The sequence below is a fragment of the Scyliorhinus torazame genome, chromosome 8 (genome assembly GCF_047496885.1).
Source record: "Scyliorhinus torazame isolate Kashiwa2021f chromosome 8, sScyTor2.1, whole genome shotgun sequence".
Lineage (NCBI taxonomy): Eukaryota > Metazoa > Chordata > Chondrichthyes > Carcharhiniformes > Scyliorhinidae > Scyliorhinus > Scyliorhinus torazame.
In genome coordinates this window covers 34,716,931-34,740,775 of record NC_092714.1, presented here as the reverse complement: position 1 = coordinate 34,740,775, position 23,845 = coordinate 34,716,931, and the positions used below count along the sequence as shown (strand labels likewise).

The following is a 23,845-nucleotide window of genomic DNA, read 5'->3' as shown; positions in this document are numbered from 1 at the left end:
GGCTGAGGGGAGGCCCCGGTCATTGAAGGGGGCCGAGGGGAGGCCTCCGTCATCGAAGAGGGCCGAGGGGAGGCCCCGGTCATTGAAGAGGGCCGAGGGGAGGCCCCGGTCACTGAAGAGGGCCGAGGGGAGGCCCCGGTCATTGAAGAGGGCCGAGGGGAGGCCCCGGTCACTGAAGGAGGCCGAGGGGAGGCCCCGGTCACTGAAGAGGGCCGAGGGGAGGCCTCCGTCATTGAAGAGGGCCGAGGGGAGGCCCCGGTCACTGAAGAGGGCCGAGGGGAGGCCCCGGTCACTGAAGAGGGCCGAGGGGAGGCCCCGGTCACTGAAGAGGGCCGAGGGGAGGCCCCGGTCACTGAAGAGGGCCGAGGGGAGGCCCCGGTCACTGAAGGAGGCCGAGGGGAGGCCCCGGTCACTGAAGAGGGCTGAGGGGAGGCCCCGGTCATTGAAGAGGGCCGAGGGGAGGCCCCGGTCATTGAAGAGGGCCGAGGGGAGGCCCCGGTCACTGAAGAGGGCCGAGGGGAGGCCCCGGTCATTGAAGGGGGCCGAGGGGAGGCCTCCGTCATCGAAGAGGGCCGAGGGAAGGCCCCGGTCATTGAAGGAGGCTGAGGGGAGGCCCCGGTCATTGAAGGGGGCCGAGGGGAGGCCCCGGTCACTGAAGGAGGCTGAGGGGAGGCCCCGGTCATTGAAGGGGGCCGAGGGGAGGCCCCAGTCATTGAAGAGGGCCGAGGGAAGGCCCCGGTCATTGAAGGGGGCCGAGGGGAGGCCCCGGTCACTGAAGGAGGCTGAGGGGAGGCCCCGGTCACTGAAGAGGGCCGAGGGGAGGCCCCGGTCACTGAAGGAGGCTGAGGGGAGGCCCCGGTCATTGAAGAGGGCCGAGGGGAGGCCCCGGTCACTGAAGAGGGCCGAGGGGAGGCCTCCGTCATCGAAGAGGGCCGAGGGAAGGCCCCGGTCATTGAAGGAGGCTGAGGGGAGGCCCCGGTCATTGAAGGGGGCCGAGGGGAGGCCCCGGTCACTGAAGGAGGCTGAGGGGAGGCCCCGGTCATTGAAGGGGGCCGAGGGGAGGCCCCAGTCATTGAAGAGGGCCGAGGGAAGGCCCCGGTCATTGAAGGGGGCCGAGGGGAGGCCCCGGTCATTGAAGGGGGCCGAGGGGAGGCCCCGGTCACTGAAGGAGGCTGAGGGGAGGCCCCGGTCATTGAAGGGGGCAGAGGGGAGGCCCCGGTCATTGAAGAGGGCCGAGGGAAGGCCCCGGTCATTGAAGGGGGCCGAGGGGAGGCCCCGGTCACTGAAGGAGGCTGAGGGGAGGCCCCGGTCATTGAAGGGGGCCGAGGGGAGGCCTCCGTCATCGAAGAGGGCCGAGGGGAGGCCCCGGTCATTGAAGAGGGCCGAGGGGAGGCCCCGGTCACTGAAGAGGGCCGAGGGGAGGCCCCGGTCATTGAAGAGGGCCGAGGGGAGGCCCCGGTCACTGAAGGAGGCCGAGGGGAGGCCCCGGTCACTGAAGAGGGCCGAGGGGAGGCCTCCGTCATTGAAGAGGGCCGAGGGGAGGCCCCGGTCACTGAAGAGGGCCGAGGGGAGGCCCCGGTCACTGAAGAGGGCCGAGGGGAGGCCCCGGTCACTGAAGAGGGCCGAGGGGAGGCCCCGGTCACTGAAGAGGGCCGAGGGGAGGCCCCGGTCACTGAAGGAGGCCGAGGGGAGGCCCCGGTCACTGAAGAGGGCTGAGGGGAGGCCCCGGTCATTGAAGAGGGCCGAGGGGAGGCCCCGGTCATTGAAGAGGGCCGAGGGGAGGCCCCGGTCACTGAAGAGGGCCGAGGGGAGGCCCCGGTCATTGAAGGGGGCCGAGGGGAGGCCTCCGTCATCGAAGAGGGCCGAGGGAAGGCCCCGGTCATTGAAGGAGGCTGAGGGGAGGCCCCGGTCATTGAAGGGGGCCGAGGGGAGGCCCCGGTCACTGAAGGAGGCTGAGGGGAGGCCCCGGTCATTGAAGGGGGCCGAGGGGAGGCCCCAGTCATTGAAGAGGGCCGAGGGAAGGCCCCGGTCATTGAAGGGGGCCGAGGGGAGGCCCCGGTCACTGAAGGAGGCTGAGGGGAGGCCCCGGTCACTGAAGAGGGCCGAGGGGAGGCCCCGGTCACTGAAGGAGGCTGAGGGGAGGCCCCGGTCATTGAAGAGGGCCGAGGGGAGGCCCCGGTCACTGAAGAGGGCCGAGGGGAGGCCCCGGTCACTGAAGGAGGCTGAGGGGAGGCCCCGGTCACTGAAGAGGGCCGAGGGGAGGCCTCCGTCACCGAAGAGGGCCGAGGGGAGGCCCCGGTCACTGAAGGAGGCCGAGGGGAGGCCCCGGTCACTGAAGAGGGCTGAGGGGAGGCCCCGGTCATTGAAGAGGGCCGAGGGGAGGCCCCGGTCATTGAAGAGGGCCGAGGGGAGGCCCCGGTCACTGAAGAGGGCCGAGGGGAGGCCCCGGTCATTGAAGGGGGCCGAGGGGAGGCCTCCGTCATCGAAGAGGGCCGAGGGAAGGCCCCGGTCATTGAAGGAGGCTGAGGGGATGCCCCGGTCATTGAAGGGGGCCGAGGGGAGGCCCCGGTCACTGAAGGAGGCTGAGGGGAGGCCCCGGTCATTGAAGGGGGCCGAGGGGAGGCCCCGGTCATTGAAGAGGGCCGAGGGGAGGCCCCGGTCATTGAAGAGGGCCGAGGGGAGGCCCCGGTCATTGAAGAGGGCCGAGGGGAGGCCTCCGTCATCGAAGAGGGCCGAGGGGAGGCCACGGTCACTGAAGAGGGCCGAGGGGAGGCCCCGGTCATTGAAGGGGGCCGAGGGGAGGCCCCGGTCATTGAAGGGGGCCGAGGGGAGGCCCCGGTCACTGAAGGAGGCTGAGGGGAGGCCCCGGTCATTGAAGGGGGCAGAGGGGAGGCCCCGGTCATTGAAGAGGGCCGAGGGAAGGCCCCGGTCATTGAAGGGGGCCGAGGGGAGGCCCCGGTCACTGAAGGAGGCTGAGGGGAGGCCCCGGTCATTGAAGGGGGCCGAGGGGAGGCCTCCGTCATCGAAGAGGGCCGAGGGGAGGCCCCGGTCATTGAAGAGGGCCGAGGGGAGGCCCCGGTCACTGAAGAGGGCCGAGGGGAGGCCCCGGTCATTGAAGAGGGCCGAGGGGAGGCCCCGGTCACTGAAAGAGGCCGAGGGGAGGCCCCGGTCACTGAAGAGGGCCGAGGGGAGGCCTCCGTCATTGAAGAGGGCCGAGGGGAGGCCCCGGTCACTGAAGAGGGCCGAGGGGAGGCCCCGGTCACTGAAGAGGGCCGAGGGGAGGCCCCGGTCACTGAAGAGGGCCGAGGGGAGGCCCCGGTCACTGAAGAGGGCCGAGGGGAGGCCCCGGTCACTGAAGGAGGCCGAGGGGAGGCCCCGGTCACTGAAGAGGGCTGAGGGGAGGCCCCGGTCATTGAAGAGGGCCGAGGGGAGGCCCCGGTCATTGAAGAGGGCCGAGGGGAGGCCCCGGTCACTGAAGAGGGCCGAGGGGAGGCCCCGGTCATTGAAGGGGGCCGAGGGGAGGCCTCCGTCATCGAAGAGGGCCGAGGGAAGGCCCCGGTCATTGAAGGAGGCTGAGGGGAGGCCCCGGTCATTGAAGGGGGCCGAGGGGAGGCCCCGGTCACTGAAGGAGGCTGAGGGGAGGCCCCGGTCATTGAAGGGGGCCGAGGGGAGGCCCCAGTCATTGAAGAGGGCCGAGGGAAGGCCCCGGTCATTGAAGGGGGCCGAGGGGAGGCCCCGGTCACTGAAGGAGGCTGAGGGGAGGCCCCGGTCACTGAAGAGGGCCGAGGGGAGGCCCCGGTCACTGAAGGAGGCTGAGGGGAGGCCCCGGTCATTGAAGAGGGCCGAGGGGAGGCCCCGGTCACTGAAGAGGGCCGAGGGGAGGCCCCGGTCACTGAAGGAGGCTGAGGGGAGGCCCCGGTCACTGAAGAGGGCCGAGGGGAGGCCTCCGTCACCGAAGAGGGCCGAGGGGAGGCCCCGGTCACTGAAGAGGGCCGAGGGGAGGCCCCGGTCACTGAAGAGGGCCGAGGGGAGGCCCCGGTCACTGAAGAGGGCCGAGGGGAGGCCCCGGTCATTGAAGAGGGCCGAGGGGAGGCCCCGGTCACTGAAGGAGGCTGAGGGGAGGCCCCGGTCACTGAAGAGGGCCGAGGGGAGGCCCCGGTCACTGAAGGAGGCTGAGGGGAGGCCCCGGTCACTGAAGAGGGCCGAGGGGAGGCCCCGGTCACTGAAGGAGGCTGAGGGGAGGCCCCGGTCACTGAAGAGGGCCGAGGGGAGGCCCCGGTCATTGAAGAGGGCCGAGGGGAGGCCCCGGTCACTGAAGAGGGCCGAGGGGAGGCCCCGGTCACTGAAGGAGGCTGAGGGGAGGCCCCGGTCACTGAAGGGGGCCGAGGGGAGGCCCCGGTCACTGAAGGGGGCCGAGGGGAGGCCCCGGTCATTGAAGGGGGCCGAGGGGAGGCCTCGGTCATTGAAGGGGGCCGAGGGGAGGCCCCGGTCATTGAAGAGGGCCGAGGGGAGGCCCCGGTCATTGAAGAGGGCCGAGGGGAGGCCCCGGTCATTGAAGAGGGCCGAGGGGAGGCCCCGGTCATTGAAGAGGGCCGAGGGGAGGCCCCGGTCATTGAAGAAGGCCGAGGGAAGGCCCCGGTCATTGAAGGAGGCCGAGGGGAGGCCCCGGTCATTGAAGAGGGCCGAGGGGAGGCCCCGGTCATTGAAGAGGGCCGAGGGGAGGCCCCGGTCATTGAAGAGGGCCGAGGGGAGGCCCCGGTCACTGAAGAGGGCCGAGGGGAGGCCCCGGTCACTGAAGAGGGCCGAGGGGAGGCCCCGGTCACTGAAGAGGGCCGAGGGGAGGCCCCGGTCATTGAAGGGGGCCGAGGGGAGGCCCCGGTCATTGAAGGGGGCCGAGGGGAGGCCCCGGTCACTGAAGGAGGCTGAGGGGAGGCCCCGGTCATTGAAGGGGGCCGAGGGGAGGCCCCGGTCACTGAAGGAGGCTGAGGGGAGGCCCCGGTCACTGAAGGAGGCTGAGGGGAGGCCCCGGTCATTGAAGGGGGCCGAGGGGAGGCCCCGGTCATTGAAGAGGGCCGAGGGAAGGCCCCGGTCATTGAAGGGGGCCGAGGGGAGGCCCCGGTCACTGAAGGAGGCTGAGGGGAGGCCCCGGTCATTGAAGGGGGCCGAGGGGAGGCCCCGGTCATTGAAGAGGGCCGAGGGGAGGCCCCGGTCACTGAAGAGGGCCGAGGGGAGGCCCCGGTCACTGAAGAGGGCCGAGGGGAGGCCCCGGTCACTGAAGAGGGCCGAGGGGAGGCCCCGGTCATTGAAGGGGGCCGAGGGGAGGCCCCGGTCATTGAAGAGGGCCGAGGGGAGGCCCCGGTCACTGAAGAGGGCCGAGGGGAGGCCCCGGTCATTGAAGGGGGCCGAGGGGAGGCCCCGGTCATTGAAGAGGGCCGAGGGGAGGCCCCGGTCACTGAAGGAGGCCGAGGGGAGGCCCCGGTCACTGAAGAGGGCCGAGGGGAGGCCTCCGTCATTGAAGAGGGCCGAGGGGAGGCCCCGGTCACTGAAGAGGGCCGAGGGGAGGCCCCGGTCACTGAAGAGGGCCGAGGGGAGGCCCCGGTCACTGAAGAGGGCCGAGGGGAGGCCCCGGTCACTGAAGAGGGCCGAGGGGAGGCCCCGGTCACTGAAGGAGGCCGAGGGGAGGCCCCGGTCACTGAAGAGGGCTGAGGGGAGGCCCCGGTCATTGAAGAGGGCCGAGGGGAGGCCCCGGTCATTGAAGAGGGCCGAGGGGAGGCCCCGGTCACTGAAGAGGGCCGAGGGGAGGCCCCGGTCATTGAAGGGGGCCGAGGGGAGGCCTCCGTCATCGAAGAGGGCCGAGGGAAGGCCCCGGTCATTGAAGGAGGCTGAGGGGAGGCCCCGGTCATTGAAGGGGGCCGAGGGGAGGCCCCGGTCACTGAAGGAGGCTGAGGGGAGGCCCCGGTCATTGAAGGGGGCCGAGGGGAGGCCCCGGTCATTGAAGAGGGCCGAGGGGAGGCCCCGGTCATTGAAGAGGGCCGAGGGGAGGCCCCGGTCATTGAAGAGGGCCGAGGGGAGGCCTCCGTCATCGAAGAGGGCCGAGGGGAGGCCCCGGTCATTGAAGAGGGCCGAGGGGAGGCCCCGGTCACTGAAGAGGGCCGAGGGGAGGCCTCCGTCATCGAAGAGGGCCGAGGGGAGGCCCCGGTCATTGAAGAAGGCCGAGGGGAGGCCCCGGTCACTGAAGAGGGCCGAGGGGAGGTCCCGGTCATTGAAGAGGGCCGAGGGGAGGCCCCGGTCATTGAAGAGGGCCGAGGGGAGGCCTCCGTCATCGAAGAGGGCCGAGGGGAGGCCCCGGTCATTGAAGAGGGCCGAGGGGAGGCCCCGGTCACTGAAGAGGGCCGAGGGGAGGCCTCCGTCATCGAAGAGGGCCGAGGGGAGGCCCCGGTCATTGAAGAAGGCCGAGGGGAGGCCCCGGTCACTGAAGAGGGCCGAGGGTGGCAGGAGGCCGACATGTAGCCCTGGGCATCCTAAATAGTTGGACAGACCCAGGAAAGAGGGAGTTCAGAAAAACTCAGGGATAGTATTAGCTCAGTAGCTATCCAGTAAAGCACTGAAATTACACCAATACTGACAGGCTGAAGTGCAGACTTGCGAGTCCAGGGAAAAAGAATCTTGGAAGGCAAGATTGAAACCCTGCAAGGTGGACTGTGGCTGAAACTATCGGAGTGGGAACGACTTTTGGAGAGAATTTCAAGGAGAGATCTTTGAGCTTGAAACCGGGAATCCTTTGGACATTCAAATTTTTTTTTGTTTGTTCAAAAATTGTGCTGTCTCAATCACAGTCTACTTTAAACAAATCATTATTGGTCCACGACTGGATCTCCTCCAGTATCCTGGCGTTTGGCCAAGGATCATAATACAGTGCAAGGCTTTAGGTGAAATAGGTGAACTGCTGAGCATATAAACTTGAAGATGTGTTAGAACTTTGAAATGTACTCCAGGCTGTTATTCTAATTCTAAAAAATGATTTATAAACCACCAAGCTCTCAGGATACAACGGTGTGAATCTAATTGGAATACTGACTGCGCTGTGATTTGAGCTGGTCGGACACATTTTATACAGTTGCACAAGACAAAGAATTAACGTGCCCCATGTGCACGATATGAAGAGAGAGCAAATCACCTGTTTGACATTGTTTTACCTTGCAAAGGGAGACCACACCACAAGCAAAATGAAAATCTGAACAATTAGCTCAAAATGTGCATCGTAACAAAACATTTTCCGTTTCAATGATTGGTCCATTAACCAGACTTAATCCAGTGTCAACCCATCTCGCCATGCTTACCCAGGTCAAAGATCGGAAATGAATCAGCCTCCAGCTTTCTTTGACCTGCTACGAAGGACCAAGACATCATTATGATGTGCACTGAAGACAGATTTCAAATTCACAAAGGTTTGGAATCAAGCCCGTAAACCACCACTTCTTGGGAAAGCGCCACATTTCTGTGGATGCACCCGTCAGATCTGAGGCTCCTATGGCTTGATATGGAATCACAAACTTCATTTTCATTCCAAACTTAAGAGTTGCGGCATGTTCTTCCTAACAAAGAGATGGTCCCATTCTGCATACCCATGTGGCAGTGGGAAAGGGAGTAGGTGATCACGTTAGGTCATTACTGTACCAGGGCATGTACCTACTTCAACAATTTGATATTGCACATGATGAGCTCCTTCCAATTTACAAAAATCATGGCGACTTCTTTCTCTGTCAGCAGATCAGACTCTAGTAATGGTTTTTGAAAGACCTAAGGAACAAGACAGATGATTAGCAACAACAGAACCATACTTAAAAGCAAGCAAAACGTTCCTGTTGAATAAATAACAAATAATTAACAAAATCATTCAACAATCTCAGTTTACCCGTGCTGTGTTTTCTTCATTCATTCACGAGATATTGGCGGCACTTGCTGGGCCAGCATTTATTGCCCATCCCCAATTGCCCCTCCCTTGAACTGAGTGCTCGACCATTTCAGAGGGCATTTAACAGTCAACCACATTGCTGTGGATCTGGAGTCAGAGGTAGGCCAGACCAGGTCAGGGCGGCAGATTTATTTCCCTGAAGGACATTAGTGAACCAGGCGGTTTTTTAACACCAATCAATGGTTTCATGGTCATCATACGACTTTTAATTCCACATTTTTATGCAATTCCAATTTCACCAGCTGCCGTGGTGGGATTTGGACTTGGGAACAAGTAGTGCAAGATCAAAGTTTGCAGATGATAGCAAAGTTATTGGCAATATTGAGGAAGAATGCAACAAAATACAAATGATATTGGAAAACCTGCGGGCAAACCAGTTAAGTGGTAAATGCGCTTTAGATAATTATTAGGTGACACATTTTGGGAGGAACAAATAAACTATCATTTACATCTTAGAAAATCAAAAAACTGAATGGAGTAGAAGAGCAAAGTGATTTTAAGGGGAGTGAAGATGAAATATGAGTGCAAGCTAGCTAGTAATATATAAAAGGCAACAGAGAGGCCAAAATCGACATTGGGCCACTGGAAAATGTGGCTGGAGAAGTAATAATAGGAAACAAAGAAATGGCAGAGGAACTGAATAGTTACTTTGCATCAGTCTTCACGGTGGAAGACACCAGTAGGTTACCAGAGCTCCAGGAGAATCAGGGTGCAGAGGTGAGTGCAGTGGCCATCGCTAAGGAGAAGGTTCTGGGGAAACTGAAAGGTCTGAAGGTGGATAAGTCACGTGGACCGGATGGACTACACCCCGGGGTCCTAAAAGAGATAGCGGAGGAGATTGTGGAGGCATTGATGGTGATCTTTCAGGAATCACTGGAGGCAGGGAGGGTCCCAGAGGACTGGAAAATGGTTAATGTAACACCGTGGTTCAAGAAGGGAAGGAGGCAGATGACGGGAAATTATAGGCCGGTTAGCCTGACTTCGGTCATTGGTAAGATTTTAGAGTCCATTATTAATGAAATAAAAATCGCTTATTGTCACAAGTAGGCTTCAATGAAGTTACTGTGAAAAGCCCCTAGTCGCCACGTTCCGGCGCCTGTTCGGGGAGGCTGTTACGGGAATTTAACCGTGCTGCTGGCCTGCCTTGGTCTGCTTTCAAAGCCAGCCATTTAGCCCTGTGCTAAACAGCCCCTGCCATTTATTAAAGATGAGATCGCGGAGTACTTGGAAGTGCATGATAAAATAGGGCTGAGTCAGCACGGCTTCGTCAAGGGAAGGTCATGGCTGACAAATCTGTTAGAGTTCTTTGAGGAAGTAACAAGGAAGTTGGACAAAGGAGAACCAGTGAATGAGGACGTGATTTATTTAGATTTCCAGAAGGCCTTTGACAAGATGCTGCAAATGAGATTGTTAAATAAGTTAAGAGCCCATGGTGTTAAGGGTAAGATCCTGGCATGGATAGAGGGTTGGCTGACTGGCAGAGAGTGAGGATAAAGGCGTCTTTTTCAGGATGGCAGCCGGTGACTAGTGGTGTGCCTCAGGGGTCTGGCTGGGACCACAACTTTTCACAATACATTAATGATGTGGAAGAAGGTACTGAAGGCACTGTTGCTAAGTTTGCAGATGATACAAAAATCTGTAGAGGGACAGGTAGTATTGAGGAAGCAAGGGGGCTGCAGAAGGACTTGGACAGGCTAGGAGAGTGGGCAACGAAGTGGCAAATGAAATACAATGTGGAAAAGTGTGAGGTTTTACACTTTGGAAGGAGGAATTTAGACATAGACTATTTTCTAAATGGGGAAATGCTTCGGAAATCAGAAGCACAAAGGGACTTGGGAGTCCTTGTTCACGATTCACTTCAGGTTAACGTGCATGTTCAGTCGGCAGTCAAGAAGGCAAATGCAATGCGAACATTCATGTCGAGAGGGCTAGAATACAAGACCAGGGATGTACTTCTGAGGCTGTATAAGGCTCTGGTCAGACTCCATTTGGAGCATTGTGAGCAGTTTGGGGCCCCGTATCTAAGGAAGGATGTGCTGGCCTTGGAAAGGGTCCAGAGGAGGTTCACAAGAATGATCCCTCGAATGAAGAGCTTGTCGTATGAGGAACGGTTGAGGACTCTGGGTCTATACTCATTGGAGTTTGGAAGGATGAGGGGGGGGATCTTATTGAAACTTACAGGATACTGCAAGGCCTGGATAGAGTGGGCGTGGAGAGGATGTTTCCACTTGTAGGAAAAACTAAGACCAGAGGGCACCATCTCAGACTAAAGGGACGATCCTTTAAAACAGAGATGAGGAGGAATTTCTTCAGCCAGAGGGTGGTGAATCTGTGGAACTCTTTGCCGCAGAAGGCTGTGGAGGCCAAATCACTGAGTGTCTTTAAGACAGAGATAGATAGGTTCTTCATTAATAAGGGGGTCAGGGTTTATGGGGAGAAGGCAGGAGAATGGGGATGAGAAAAATATCAGCCATGATTGAATGGCGGAGCAGACTCGATGGGCCGAGTTCTGTTCCTATGTCTTAGGGTCTTGTGGTCTATGGAACACAAGCAGCACTATAAGTCAGGGAAGTAATTAAAAAATACTCACAAAGCACTGGGATTTATTTCTCGGGATATAGAATAGCAAAAGTAGGGCAGTTATGTGAAACTTGTAAAGGATCCTGGTCATGCACGGTAGCACGGTAGCACAGTGGTTAGCACTGTCGCTTCACAGCTCCAGGGTCGCAGGTTCGATTCCCCGCTGGGTCACTCTCTGTGCGGAGTCTGCACGTTCTCCCCGTGTCTGCGTGGGTTTCCTCCAGGTGCTTCGGTTTCCTCCCACAGTCCAAAGACATGCAGGTTAGGTGGATTGGCCATGCTACATTGCCCTTAGTGTCTAAAGGGGTTGGGTGGGTTTGCTGGGTTATGGGTATGGGGCGGAGTTCTGGGCTTAAAATGGAGGTGCTCTTTCCAAGGGTCGGTCAGGCTCGATGGGCTGAATGGCCTCCTTCTGCACTGTAAATTCTATGTTCTATGCCTCACTTTAAAAAAGAGTATAGTGCACAGTTTGCGACTCCACGCTGGAAACAGGAATCATAGAATCCCTATAGTGCAGAAGAAAGCCACTCGGCCCATCAAGTCTGCAACAACCCTCTGAAAGAGCACCCCACCCAGGCCTATCCCCGTGACCCCACCAAATCTTTTGACACTAAGGGGCAATTTAACATGGTCACTCCACCCAACCTGCACACCTTTGGACTGTGGGAGGAAACGAGTCACCCGGAGGAAACCCATGGGGACAACGTGCAAACTCCAACAGGGTAATCGAACCCAAGTCCCTGGTGTTGTGAGGGTAGCAGTGCTAACCACTGTGTCACCCAGGACATAGAAGCACCAGGGACGCTGTAGAAGCTTCAACACTGAACTGGTAACCCAGAGGTCTCAAATTCAAATCCAACGATGAATTCAATAAATCTGGTAATTGGAGGGTTGGTGCCAGAAGAAAAATAACCAAATGCTGCATTATCTTAGAAACTCAACTAGTTCTCCAATATTGTGCATGTACTCTAAGCTAGCGCCCCCTCCTGGTCTGAGCTATGGATGACTCCAGTTTCTGACTAGAAAGTCAACATGAAATGTCTCATTGTCCAAGTTAGCCATGCAGTTGCACAAATAATTGCTATGATTAAAGTCCAGTACCAACTTCCCAGTGCCAACTTAGAATAGGTAATAAATGCAGCCATGACACCCACAGAACACATTTAAGAAATATACTGTCCTTGGCTGTTTTCCAAACCAATGCACTCTGCATCAGGCATCACTAGACAGTGATCATGGACAGGAGCTCTAGTTGACTTTCCAACCCCCCCCCCCCCCCCCCCCCCCCTCCGTTTTAGCTAAAGCGGATTGAACTAAACTGCTACCCCAGGTAAGATCAGTGTAAGGTGGAGGTTGAAACTGGGATGAACATTTACCCAATGATCTATTAGCATAGGCTGAAAATTGTGTGTTCCGTCAGGTTTACAAGATAACTTGATCTTACCTCCGTGACCAGCTGCAGATCACTAACATAGTTTTCTTCTGTCACAATGAGCTCGTGGACATAGCCCTGTCGCTTCCGTTCAGAAGGAGTTAGCATGTCCAATAAATGTAAGTCAGCACACCCTACACAGAAGAGGGGAAGACTAAATAATATACATCACAATATTCACACATACATGGTTTCATAGACAGCTGAAACTGCCACCCAACAATGAAAGTATTGTAGCCAACCTATCAGTCTTGCTAAAAAGTGAGGCAGGGTATGCATAATATATAGAATATTTAATCTTTCCTTGTAATGTCTGCCATTCAGAAATGATAGATACCATTGCGCAAATATGAAGTTTAAAAAATATACTTTGGCATTGATTTCGCAGTCATTTACATTACACAAAGCTGGTTGGGAGGGTGAGCTGTGAGGAGGATGCAGAGATGCTTCAGCGGGATTGAGACAGGCTGAGTGAGCGGGCACATGCATGACAGATGCAGTATAATGTGGATAAATGTAAGGTTACCCATTTCAGTAGCAAAAATAGGAAGGAAGATTGTTATTTGAATGGGTGTAAATTGAGAGAGGTGGATACTCAGCGAGACCTTGGTGTCCTTGTGCATCAGTTGCTGATTGTAAGCGCACAGGTACAGCAGGCACTAAAGAAGGCAAATGGTACGTTGGCCTTCATAGCGAGAGGATTTGAGCATAGGAATAGGGATATTTTACTACAATTGTATAGGGCATTGGTGAGGCCACACCTGGAATATTGTGAACAGTTTTGGTGTCCTTATCTGAGGAAGGATGTTCTTGCTGTGGAGGGAGTGCAGCAAAGGTTTACCAGGCTGATTCCTGGGATGACGGGACTGACATATGAGGAGAGACTAAGTCAGTTAGGATTATATTCATTGGAGTTTAGAAGAGTGAGAGGGGATCTGGTGTAAACTTTAAAATTCTAACAGTATTAGACTGGGTAGATTCAGAAAGAATGTTCCCGATGGTGGGGGAGTTCAGAACAAGGGTCATAGTTTGAGGATAAGGGACTGAAGTGAGGAGAACTTTCTTCACCCACAGAGAGTGGTGATTCTGTGGAATTCACTACCAGAAAGCAGGTGAGGCTAAAATGTGTAATTTCAAGAAGGAATTAGATATAACGCTTGGGGTTAAAGGAATGAAGGGATGTGGTGGGGGGAGGGAAATGTGGGATTAGGGTATTGAACTCATTTTTTTTTAAATAATATTTTATTGAAAATTTTTGGTCAACCAACACAGTACATTGTGCATCCTTTACACAACATTGTAACAATACAGATAATAATGACCTTTTTAAATTTAAACAAAAACAACAACAAATAAATAAATATTAAATAACAAAAAATAAAAACTAGCCCTAATTGGCAACTGCCTTGTCTCAGGCCACCCCCCCCCCCCATCCCTCCCCCCCCCCCCCCCATCCCTCCCCCCCCCCCCCCCCATCCCTCCCCCCCCCCCCCATCCCTCCCCCCCCCCCCCCCCCCCCCCATCCCTCCCCCCCCCCCCATCCCTCCCCCCCCCCCCCCCCCCATCCCTCCCCCCCCCCCCCCCCATCCCTCCCCCCCCCCCCCCCAAGTCCTGGGCCGCTGCTGCTGCCTTCTTTGTTCTCCCCCATCTATCTTTCCGCAAGATATTCGACGAACGGTTGCCACCGCCTAGTAAACCCTTGAGCCGACCCCCTTAGGACAAACTTAATCCGCTCTAACTTTATGAACCCCGCCATATCATTTATCCAGGTCTCCACCCCCGGGGGCTTGGCTTCTTTCCACATTAGCAGTATTCTGCGCCGGGCTACTAGGGACGCAAAGGCCAAAACATCGGCCTCTTTCGCCTCCTGCACTCCCGGCTCTTGTGCAACCCCAAATATAGCCAACCCCCAGCTTGGTTCGACCCGAAAGCACCTTTGTCACCCCCATCCAAAACCCCTGTAGTGCCGGGCATGACCAAAACATATGGGTATGATTCGCTGGGCTTCTCGAGCACCTCGCACACCTATCCTCCACCCCAAAAAATTTACTGAGCCGTGTTCCAGTCATATGTGCCCTGTGTAATACCTTAAACTGAATCAGGCTTAGCCTGGCGCACGAGGACGACGAGTTTACCCTGTTTAGGGCATCTGCCCACATCCCCTCCTCAATCTCCTCCCCTAGCTCTTCTTCCCATTTCCCTTTTAGTTCGTCCATCATAGTCTCCCCTTCGTCTCTCATTTCCCTATATATATCCGACACCTTACCGTCCCCCACCCATTTCTTTGAGATGACTCTGTCCTGCACCTCTTGTGTCGGGAGCTGCGGGAATTCCCTCACCTGTTGCCTCGCAAAAGCCCTCAATTGCATGTACCTGAATGCATTCCCTTGGGGCAACCCATATTTCTCGGTCAGCGCTCCCAGACTCGCAAACTTCCCATCCACAAATAGATCTTTCAATTGCGTTATACCTGCTCTTTGCCACATTCCATATCCCCCATCCATTCCCCCCGGGGCAAACCTATGGTTGTTTCTTATTGGGGACCCCCCCAGTGCTCCGGTCTTTCCCCTATGTCGTCTCCACTGTCCCCAAATCTTCAGTGTAGCTACCACCACCGGACTCGTGGTATAGTTCCTTGGTGAGAACGGCAATGGGGCTGTCACCATAGCCTGCAGGCTGGTCCCCCTACAGGACGCCCTCTCTAATCTCTTCCTCGCCGCTCCTTCCTCCTCTCCCATCCACTTACTCACCATTGAAATATTAGCGGCCCAATAATACTCACTTAGGCTCGGTAGTGCCAGCCCCCCCCTATCCCTACTACGCTGTAAGAATCCCTTCCTCACTCTCGGAGTCTTCCCGGCCCAAACAAAACCCATGATACTCTTTTCTATCCTTTTGAAAAAAGCCTTCGTGATCACCACCGGGAGACACTGAAACACAAAAAGGAATCTCGGGAGGACCACCATCTTAACCGCCTGCACCCTCCCTGCCATTGACAATGCTACCATATCCCATCTCTTGAAATCTTCCTCCATCTGTTCCACCAACCGTGTCAAATTTAGCCTGTGCAATGTGCCCCAATTCTTAGCTATCTGGATCCCCAGGTAACGAAAGTCTCTTGTTACCTTCCTCAACGGTAGGTCTTCTATTTCTCTACTCTGCTCCCCTGGATGCACCACAAACAGCTCACTCTTCCCCATGTTCAATTTATACCCTGAAAAATCCCCAAACTCCCCAAGTATCCGCATTATTTCTGGCATCCCCTCCGCTGGATCCGCCACATATAGTAGCAGATCATCCGCATATAAAGATACCCGGTGTTCTTCTCCTCCCCTAAGTATTCCCCTCCATCCCTTGGAACCTCTCAGCGCTATCGCCAGGGGCTCAATCGCCAGTGCAAACAGTAATGGGGACAGAGGACATCCCTGCCTTGTCCCTCTATGGAGCCGAAAATATGCCGATCCCCGTCCATTCGTGACCACACTCGCCACTGGGGCCCTATACAACAGCTGCACCCATCTAACATACCCCTCTCCGAACCCAAATCTCCTCAACACCTCCCACAGATAATCCCACTCCACTCTATCAAATGCTTTCTCGGCATCCATCGCCACTACTATCTCCGTTTCACCCTCTGGTGGGGCCATCATCATTACCCCTAACAACCTCCGTATGTTCGTGTTCAGCTGTCTCCCCTTCACAAACCCAGTTTGGTCCTCATGAACCACCCCCGGGACACATTCCTCTATTCTCATTGCCATTACCTTGGCCAAGACCTTGGCATCTACATTGAGGAGGGAGATTGGTCTGTAGGACCCGCATTGTAGCGGATCCTTTTCCTTCTTTAAAAGAAGCGATATCGTTGCTTCTGACATAGTCGGGGGCAGTTGTCCCCTTTCCTTTGCCTCGTTGAAGGTCCTCGTCAGTAGCGGGGCGAGCAAGTCCAAATATTTTCTGTAAAATTCAACTGGGAATCCGGCCGGTCCCGGGGCCTTTCCCGTCTGCATGTTCCTAATTCCTTTCACCACTTCCTCTACCGTGATCTGTGCTCCCAATCCCATCCTATCCTGCTCTTCCACCTTGGGAATTTCCAGCCGATCCAAAAACTCCATCATTCTCTCCCTCCCATCCGGGGGTTGAGCTTCATACAATTTTTTATAAAATGTCTTAAACACTTCATTCACTCTCTCCGCTCCCCGCTCCGTCTCTCCATCTTCGTCTCTCACCCCCCCTATTTCCCTCGCTGCTCCCCTTTTCCTCAATTGGTGAGCCAGCAATCTGCTCGCCTTCTCTCCATATTCATACTGTACACCCTGCGCCTTCCTCCATTGTGCCTCTGCAGTGCCTGTGGTCAGCAAGTCAAATTCCACATGCAGCCTTTGCCTTTCCCTATACAGTCCCTCCTCCGGTGCTTCCGCATACTGTCTGTCCACCCTCAAAAGTTCTTGCAACAACCGCTCCCGTTCCTTACTCTCCTGCTTCCCTTTATGTGTCCTTATTGATATCAGCTCCCCCCTAACCACCGCCTTCAACGCCTCCCAGACCACTCCCACCTGAACCTCCCCATTGTCATTGAGTTCCAAGTACTTTTCAATGCATCCCCTCACCCTTAAGCACACCCCCTCATCCGCCGCCATTAGTCCCATGTCCATTCTCCAGGGTGGACGCCCTCTTGTTTCCTCCCCTATCTCCAAGTCTACCCAGTGTGGGGCATGATCCGAAATGGCTATAGCCGTATATTCCTTCCCCTCACCCTCGGGATCAATGCCCTACCCAACACAAAAAAGTCTATGCGTGAATAGACTTTATGGACATAGGAGAAAAACGAGAACTCCTTACTCCTAGGTCTACTGAATCTCCACGGGTCCACCCCTCCCATCTGCTCCATAAAATCCTTGAGCACCTTGGCTGCTGCCGGCCTCCTACCCGTCCTGGACTTCGACCTATCCAGCCTTGGTTCCAACACCGTGTTAAAGTCTCCCCCCATTATCAGCTTTCCGGTCTCTAGGTCTGGGATGCGTCCTAGCATTCGCCTCATAAAATTGGCATCGTCCCAATTCGGGGCATACACGTTTACCAACACCACCATCTCTCCCTGTAATTTGCCACTCACCATCACGTATCTGCCCCCGTTATCCGCCACTATAGTCTTTGCCTCGAACATTACCTGCTTCCCCACTAATATAGCCACCCCCCTGTTTTTCGCATCCAGCCCCGAATGGAACACCTGCCCTACCCATCCTTTGCGCAACCTAACCTGATCTATCAGTTTCAGGTGCGTTTCCTGTAACATGACCACATCTGCTTTAAGTTTCTTAAGGTGTGCGAGTACTCGTGCCCTCTTTATCGGCCCGTTAAGCCCCCTCACGTTCCACGTGATCAGCCGAGTTGGGGGGCTTCCCACCCCCCCCCCCTTGCCGGTTAGCCATCATCTTTTTCCAGCTTCTCGCCCAGTTCCCACGCGGCTGTATTTCTCCCAGACGGTGCCCCCCCGCCCATCCTTTCCCGTACCCACTCCCCCCTTTCCCCAGCAGCAGCAACCCAGTAATTCCCCCCTCCCCCCCCCCCCCCCGCTAGACCCCCCGCTAGCGTAATTACTCCCCCCATGTTGCTCCCAGAAGTCAGCAAACTCTGGCTGACCTCGGCTTCCCCCCGTGATCACGGCTCGCCCCGTGCGCCGCCCCCTCCTTCCTGCTTCTCTATTCCCGCCATAATTATCATAGCGCGGGAACCAAGCCCGCGCCTCTCCCTCGGCCCCGCCTCCCATGGCCAACGCCCCATCTCCTCTCCCTCCCCACCTCCCCCATCACCACCTGTGGGAGAAAGAAAAGTTACCATACCGCAGGATTAATCATACAATCCCTCTTCGCCCCCCCCCCCCACTCGTCCCACCACTTTGTCCAAACGTTCATTTTCGTAGTCCAATCATTCCAATTTTTCTTCTACAATAAAAGTCCACGCTTCATCCGCCGTCTCAAAGTAGTGGTGCCTCCCTTGATATGTGACCCACAGTCTTGCCGGTTGCAGCATTCCAAACTTTATCTTTTTTTTGTGAAGTACCGCTTTGGCCCGATTAAAGCTCGCCCTCCTTCTCGCCACCTCTGCACTCCAATCTTGATAGACGCGGATCACCGCATTCTCCCATTTACTACACCGAGTTTTCTTCGCCCATCTAAGGACCATTTCTCTATCCTTAAAACGGAGAAATCTCACCACTATGGCTCTGGGAGCTTCTCCTGTTCTCGATCCTCGCACCATAACTCGGTATGCTCCCTCCACCTCCAACGGACCCGTCGGGGCCTCCACTCCCATTAACGAGTGCAGCATCGTGCTCACATATGCCCCGACGTCCGCCCCCTCCACACCTTCAGGAAGGCCAAGAATCCTCAAGTTGTTCCTCCTTGCGTTATTTTCCAGTGCCTCCAACCTCTCCACAGATCGTTTCTGGTGTGCCTCCTGTATCTCCGACTTCACCACCAGGCCCTGTATGTCGTTTTCATTCTCTGCTGCTTTCGCCTTCACGACCCGAAGCTCCTGCTCCTGGGTCTTTTGTTCCTCTTTCAGCCCTTCAATCGCCTGTAATATCGGGGCCAACAACTCTTTCTTCATTTCCTTTTTTATCTCCTCCACGCAGCGTTTCAAAAACTCTTGTTGTTCAGGGCCCCATATGAAACTGCCACCTTCCGACGCCATCTTGGTTTCTGCTTGCCTTCCTTGCCGTTGTTCCAAAGGATCCGCTGCAATCCGGCCACTTTCCTCTCCTTTTTCCATCCGTGTCCAGGGGGAACACCCTTCTGGTTTACCGCACGGTGTTTTCAGCCGTTAAAATTGCCGTTGGGGCTCCTATCAAGAGCCCAAAAGTCCGTTTCACAGGGAGCTGCCGAAACGTGCAACTCAGCTGGTCATCGCCGCACCCGGAAGTTGGGGGTATTGAACTCATGATCAGCCATGACCATATTGAATGGTGGAGCAGGCTCAAAGGGTCAAATGGCCTCCTCCTGCTTCCATTTTCTATGTACGTTTCTACTTCATTAAACTGATTGCAAAAAGCTGGGAAAATTGACCTTTCACTAAACACCAGGAAAACGAAGGTCCTTCAGCACATCATCCTGTCATGCGAGAGTACCTTTAAGACATGGATGTTTAAGCAATGTACCTTTAAGAAAACAGTGATGTCAGAGAGTGGGTGGAACGGAGTTCAGGTCAGCCATTTTGAAATTTAGTTTTGCAGTTTGGAAAAGCAGCTTGTGTGTGTCTGTGTTTCCAGAGAGCTGCAGTTTTGCAGTTTGAAAAGAGCTTGGGAGTGTCTGTGTTTGCAGTGAGCTGGATCTCTGCCATGAAAGACTATCTCTGGATCATTTGGGTGATTTAAACTTATAATAGCAAAGCCTTTAACCTGGTGTGATTCGGTTTAAAGATGTTAAGTCTCTTGGAAGTTTGAAGGAACATTTTAAGGAAGTATTTACTGTTGCAATATTTTCTGAGTTACCTTTGACGTAAGGGGTGTTAAGAGATCCAATGATTATTTAAGATGTTAAGTTGAGTTCATGGAATAAACATTGTTTTGTGTTTAAAAACCCACGTGTCCATAATTGTAATCCCACACCTAGGGAGCAAGCGTGTGCTAGGAAAAGCAACAAATACATTAAAGGGAGAGGTTGGTTAAACTCCATGATACATTTTGGGGTTCTGAAAACACCTCGCCCATAACAATCCCAACCCCCTGATTAAGGTCAATAGCAAGATCCTGGACCATTTTCCGTATGTTGAGTGACTGCTCTTAATATAGGTAGGCATTGACGATGGAATTCATCCCTGCCCTAATGCACCAGGTTCCGCCTTTGGCCAAAGAGTATTTGAGGACCAGGATCTCAAATCCGAGAACCAAGGTCATGGTTTATTAGGCAACAGTTATCTCCACGCTCCTATATGTTCCAGAGACTTGGACAACATACAATAGGAACCTCGAAGCACTGAAGATGTGTACCCAGCAGTGCCTTCGAAAGATCCTCCAAATCCAGTGGCAAGAAAGGTGCTTTAACAATAGCATCTTCTCTCAAGCCAACATACACAGCATCGAGGCGCTAATTATTCAAAACCAGCTTCACAGGGCAGCGCGGTGGCACAATGGTTAGCATTGCTACCTCATGGTGCCGAGGTCCCAGGTTCGATCCGGGCTCTGGGTCACTGTCCGTTTGCAGTTTACACATTCTCCCTGTGTTTGCGTGGGTTTCGCCCCCACAACCCAAAGATGTGCAGGGTAGGTGGATTAACCACGCTACATTGCCCTTTAATTGGAAAAAATAAATTGGGTACACTAAATTTATATTCAAAAAAACACACCTTCACTGGGCAGGGCATGTCGCTCATGTGTCCAACACCAGAAGCAATTGCTCAACCAGAACTGAACTTGGTTACTGCAGGCAGCATGGTGGCACAGTGGTTAGCACTGCTGCCTCACAGCTCCAGGGACCCGGGTTCAATTCTTGGGTGGCTGTGTGTGTGTGGAGTTTGAACATTCTCCCCATGTCTGTGTGATGATCTTCTGGGTGCTTCAGTTACTAATAATAATAATCTTTATTAGTGTCACAAGTAGGCTTACATTAACACTACAATGAAGTTACTGCGAAAAGCCCCTAGTCGCCAGACCCTGGCGCCTGTTCGGGTACACAAGAGGGAGAATTCAGAATGTCCAATTCACTCAACGGTCTTTTGGGATTTGTGCAGGAAACCGGAGCAGCCGGAGGAAACCCACGCAGACGCGGGGAGAACGTGCAGACTCCGCCAGATAGTGACCCAAGCCAGGAATCGAACCTGGGACCCAGGCGCTGTGAAGCCACAGTGCTAACCACGGTTTACCGTGCCACCCACGGTGGTTTCCGCCCACAATCCAAAGATGTGCACGTTAGTGAATTGGCCATGCTAACATTGCTCTTAGTGTACAGAGATGTGCAGATTAGGGGTTGCAGGGATAGCGGGCCTCGGTTGGGTGCTTTATCACGAGTGTTGGTGCAAGCAACCCATTCAATGTCTGGAAATAGCCTCCTTCTGCACTGTAGAAATTCTATGAATTATATGGACTCCCAGGAGAACACTTTAGGATGTCCTCAAAGCATCCCTGAAGAGGTCAAACATACCAGCCAACTCATGAGACTCCCTGGCTTGTGACTGACCAAAGTGGAGAAGGCTCATCGGGGAAGGTAGTCACAGAGAGACTGTCAGGAATAGGCAAGAGGCAAAGTCGAGGGATCAAAGGGAGATCACAAACCTCCGAACAACTCGTCTACCCAAGCCTTCAAGCACCTCCTTCCTTACTTGTGGCATTCCAGTTTGAGTTCTGAAATGGCTGATTAGTTCAATTTGCGATCTGCAACATTTCAACACAGCTACATCTCAAATATCACCTTTCCAGCATCATTTACTTCCATTCCTTCACAACCCCTGACTACTGACCAAACCTCAGTCACACTTTTGGTGCCTATTAATTTGATTTATAGGTTGTTCTTGCCATCCTCCAGATCTCCCCTCTCCATAACTAAAAGTCAGGTATTCATGGTCTCATTGGCATGTCTTGCTTACCCCATACCCCTATCATTACTGACTCCTGAAATGGAATGGAATGGAATGAATTTAGACTTTTTTTCCTTTATCTTCAAATGTCTCCATTGTCATGACCTGCTTTGGCTTTTGCATCCCTGTTGCCTCAAGTCATTTTCCTGATTTTTCAATCCTCTGACTCTTGCATCCATTCTCCCTTTACCCAAGATGTTTGCAGTTCTTTCAGGTGCCTCAACCCTTCTCTCCAGGATCCACTTCCATTAACTCCTCTATCTTTTCCCTCTCATCAATCTTTTCAAACGTATTTGTGAGTATACTTTCTCAATTCTCTCAACACACCTCTGGTTCTTGTAATGCTGAGGGGACTGAAATTGGAGGGGTGCAGAGACCTGATTGGAGGTTATAGAGATGGAAGGTCGAGGCAAATGAGAACTTTAAAATTAAATGCGTGACACACCATTGTTTCTGTCATTGTTAGTTTTAGTTGGTTTGTTACAATAACAAGTTTTACAAAGTGAAATATTGTCCAATGATTTTATGCTGGCATTATGGAGATCCCATTTGTTTATCAATCCCCATGTGGATTGTGACACTTTTAGTTTTAAGAATCACTGGCCACTAATAGTTGTGATCTGTAATCAATAATTTAGATGACGTTTGACTTGTGGACTGGCTTCTTGATGATTTAACAAGGAGCTGTTAATTCACTCACTTCAGCTTAATGGCAACCCAATTGAGGGTTAGTGATTAACATTTGTTCTGATCCGAATGAGGTTAAACGCTAGACAGTTCAAGAATCAAAATCGGCACTATTCATCCTGAGACCCATGCTGGCTAGTGAAACTCCACACAAATCCTTGAGGAATTAAAACATTTGTTGGTTTCCTCAGTATTTACGTCAGGATATCAAAACACTACAGAATTATAGCCACTACTTTGCCAACTGGAGCATCTCGCTGACCGTCCAGAATTGGGGGTGCGCGAGTTGGAAATTTCTTTGAAATGATTCACAATAAATTAACTTTTTTTTTTTTTTAAATCACACTTTGCCATTTTAGTAGGCGGGGAGTGGGGACGACCTCTCATTCAAACCTAGGTGAGGAGAAGCCTGCATGAGCCAAGTTAATTCTCCTGACAAGTAGCTGGGTCTAAACATTAATATTGCTGCGTTTGTGAAGATTAAACCAGCTAGTTTATTCCACCCCCGAGCGCTATTATCTTAAAATTATGACATATGCTCATTTTTGTTGCAATAGACCAAGTTAAGGAGACCCTTCTGACGAGGTTAACAACTAGCAAAGGGATAATATTCACAGACCATTTCCAAACGCCAACCAGAAAGTTCAAAAGAACGGACAGAATCTTTTCAACTCAGCATTTGACCTACGTTCAAAAGAAAACCTTCCAGCTAATTTGCATATATTGGAAGCAAGTGTCCCTCAAAAATGACTAAGTATCATTTTGGTAGTTTGGCAGGGTATTTCTGCTGGCTTTTTGGGTGAGATCCAGACCTGGATTCACCCACACTGTCATTTTTGGGGGTCTTGAGGAATTTCTCCCTGGTGTTGCCCACACTTTGAAATTTGTTCAGCAGCGTGGAGCTGAGCTTGCTGGCGGGATCGACTCCGGAGAGATCAGGGTGCCATTTTGAAACGGTGCCCCGATCTCTAAGTGAGCTTGGCGGTCCCCCACACCCCTGGATAATGATACCCACCCCCAGACATGGGCATCCTCCCTCTCTTCCTTCCCCCCCCCCCCCAACCCAAGTGAGCACACTCACTATGAGGACCCCCTGGTTCAAGCCTCCCAATCTCCTCTCTGGACCCCCATTTCACTCCCCCAACCATTATCAAGCTCCTTCCGTAGGCTTCCTTTAATGAACATAGGCCCCCGGAGGCCCCAACCCTTGGCAGTGTTCGTAGCACCCCGGGTACTAACCAGGCTCCCTGGCAGTGCCAGGGTATTCTGGTGCCAGAGAACTGCCTCTATACCTGACCGCCTGGGGGGGCACTAACGGCCTCAGACTCCTGGAGTGGCCATCACGCCTGGCCACCGCTTGTGGAGATCAGAACTTATCGCAGTCTAGTTGAAGCCTCACTAATGCAGCCAGTGACTCCCAGGCTCCAGCAAAATGCAGCATAAAATAGGCTATAGGCCACACATATTTACATGCGCCCAGATTGACGCTGGGTGCAACGCGGTGGGAAAATAGTGTCTATTATAACCATAATACCCATTTGCAGAATGATGCATGAACAAAATCTAGAAGAATAGTGTCTGGGTGAAGAGAGATTCCAATT

General features: G+C 54.0%; 1 protein-coding gene across 1 annotated transcript in view; it reads right to left on the bottom strand.

Moving 5' to 3' along the window:
* The window catches only part of itsn1 (intersectin 1 (SH3 domain protein)), a 295,505-nt gene that overhangs the window by 47,906 nt on the left and 223,754 nt on the right, over positions 1–23,845 (bottom strand). The window contains exons 33-34 of the mRNA XM_072513357.1: positions 12,000–12,121; positions 7,694–7,800 (exon numbers count right to left, since the gene is read on the bottom strand). Coding sequence (XP_072369458.1) covers positions 7,694–7,800; positions 12,000–12,121 — 229 coding nt within the window. The remainder of the gene's footprint in view (positions 1–7,693; positions 7,801–11,999; positions 12,122–23,845) is intronic.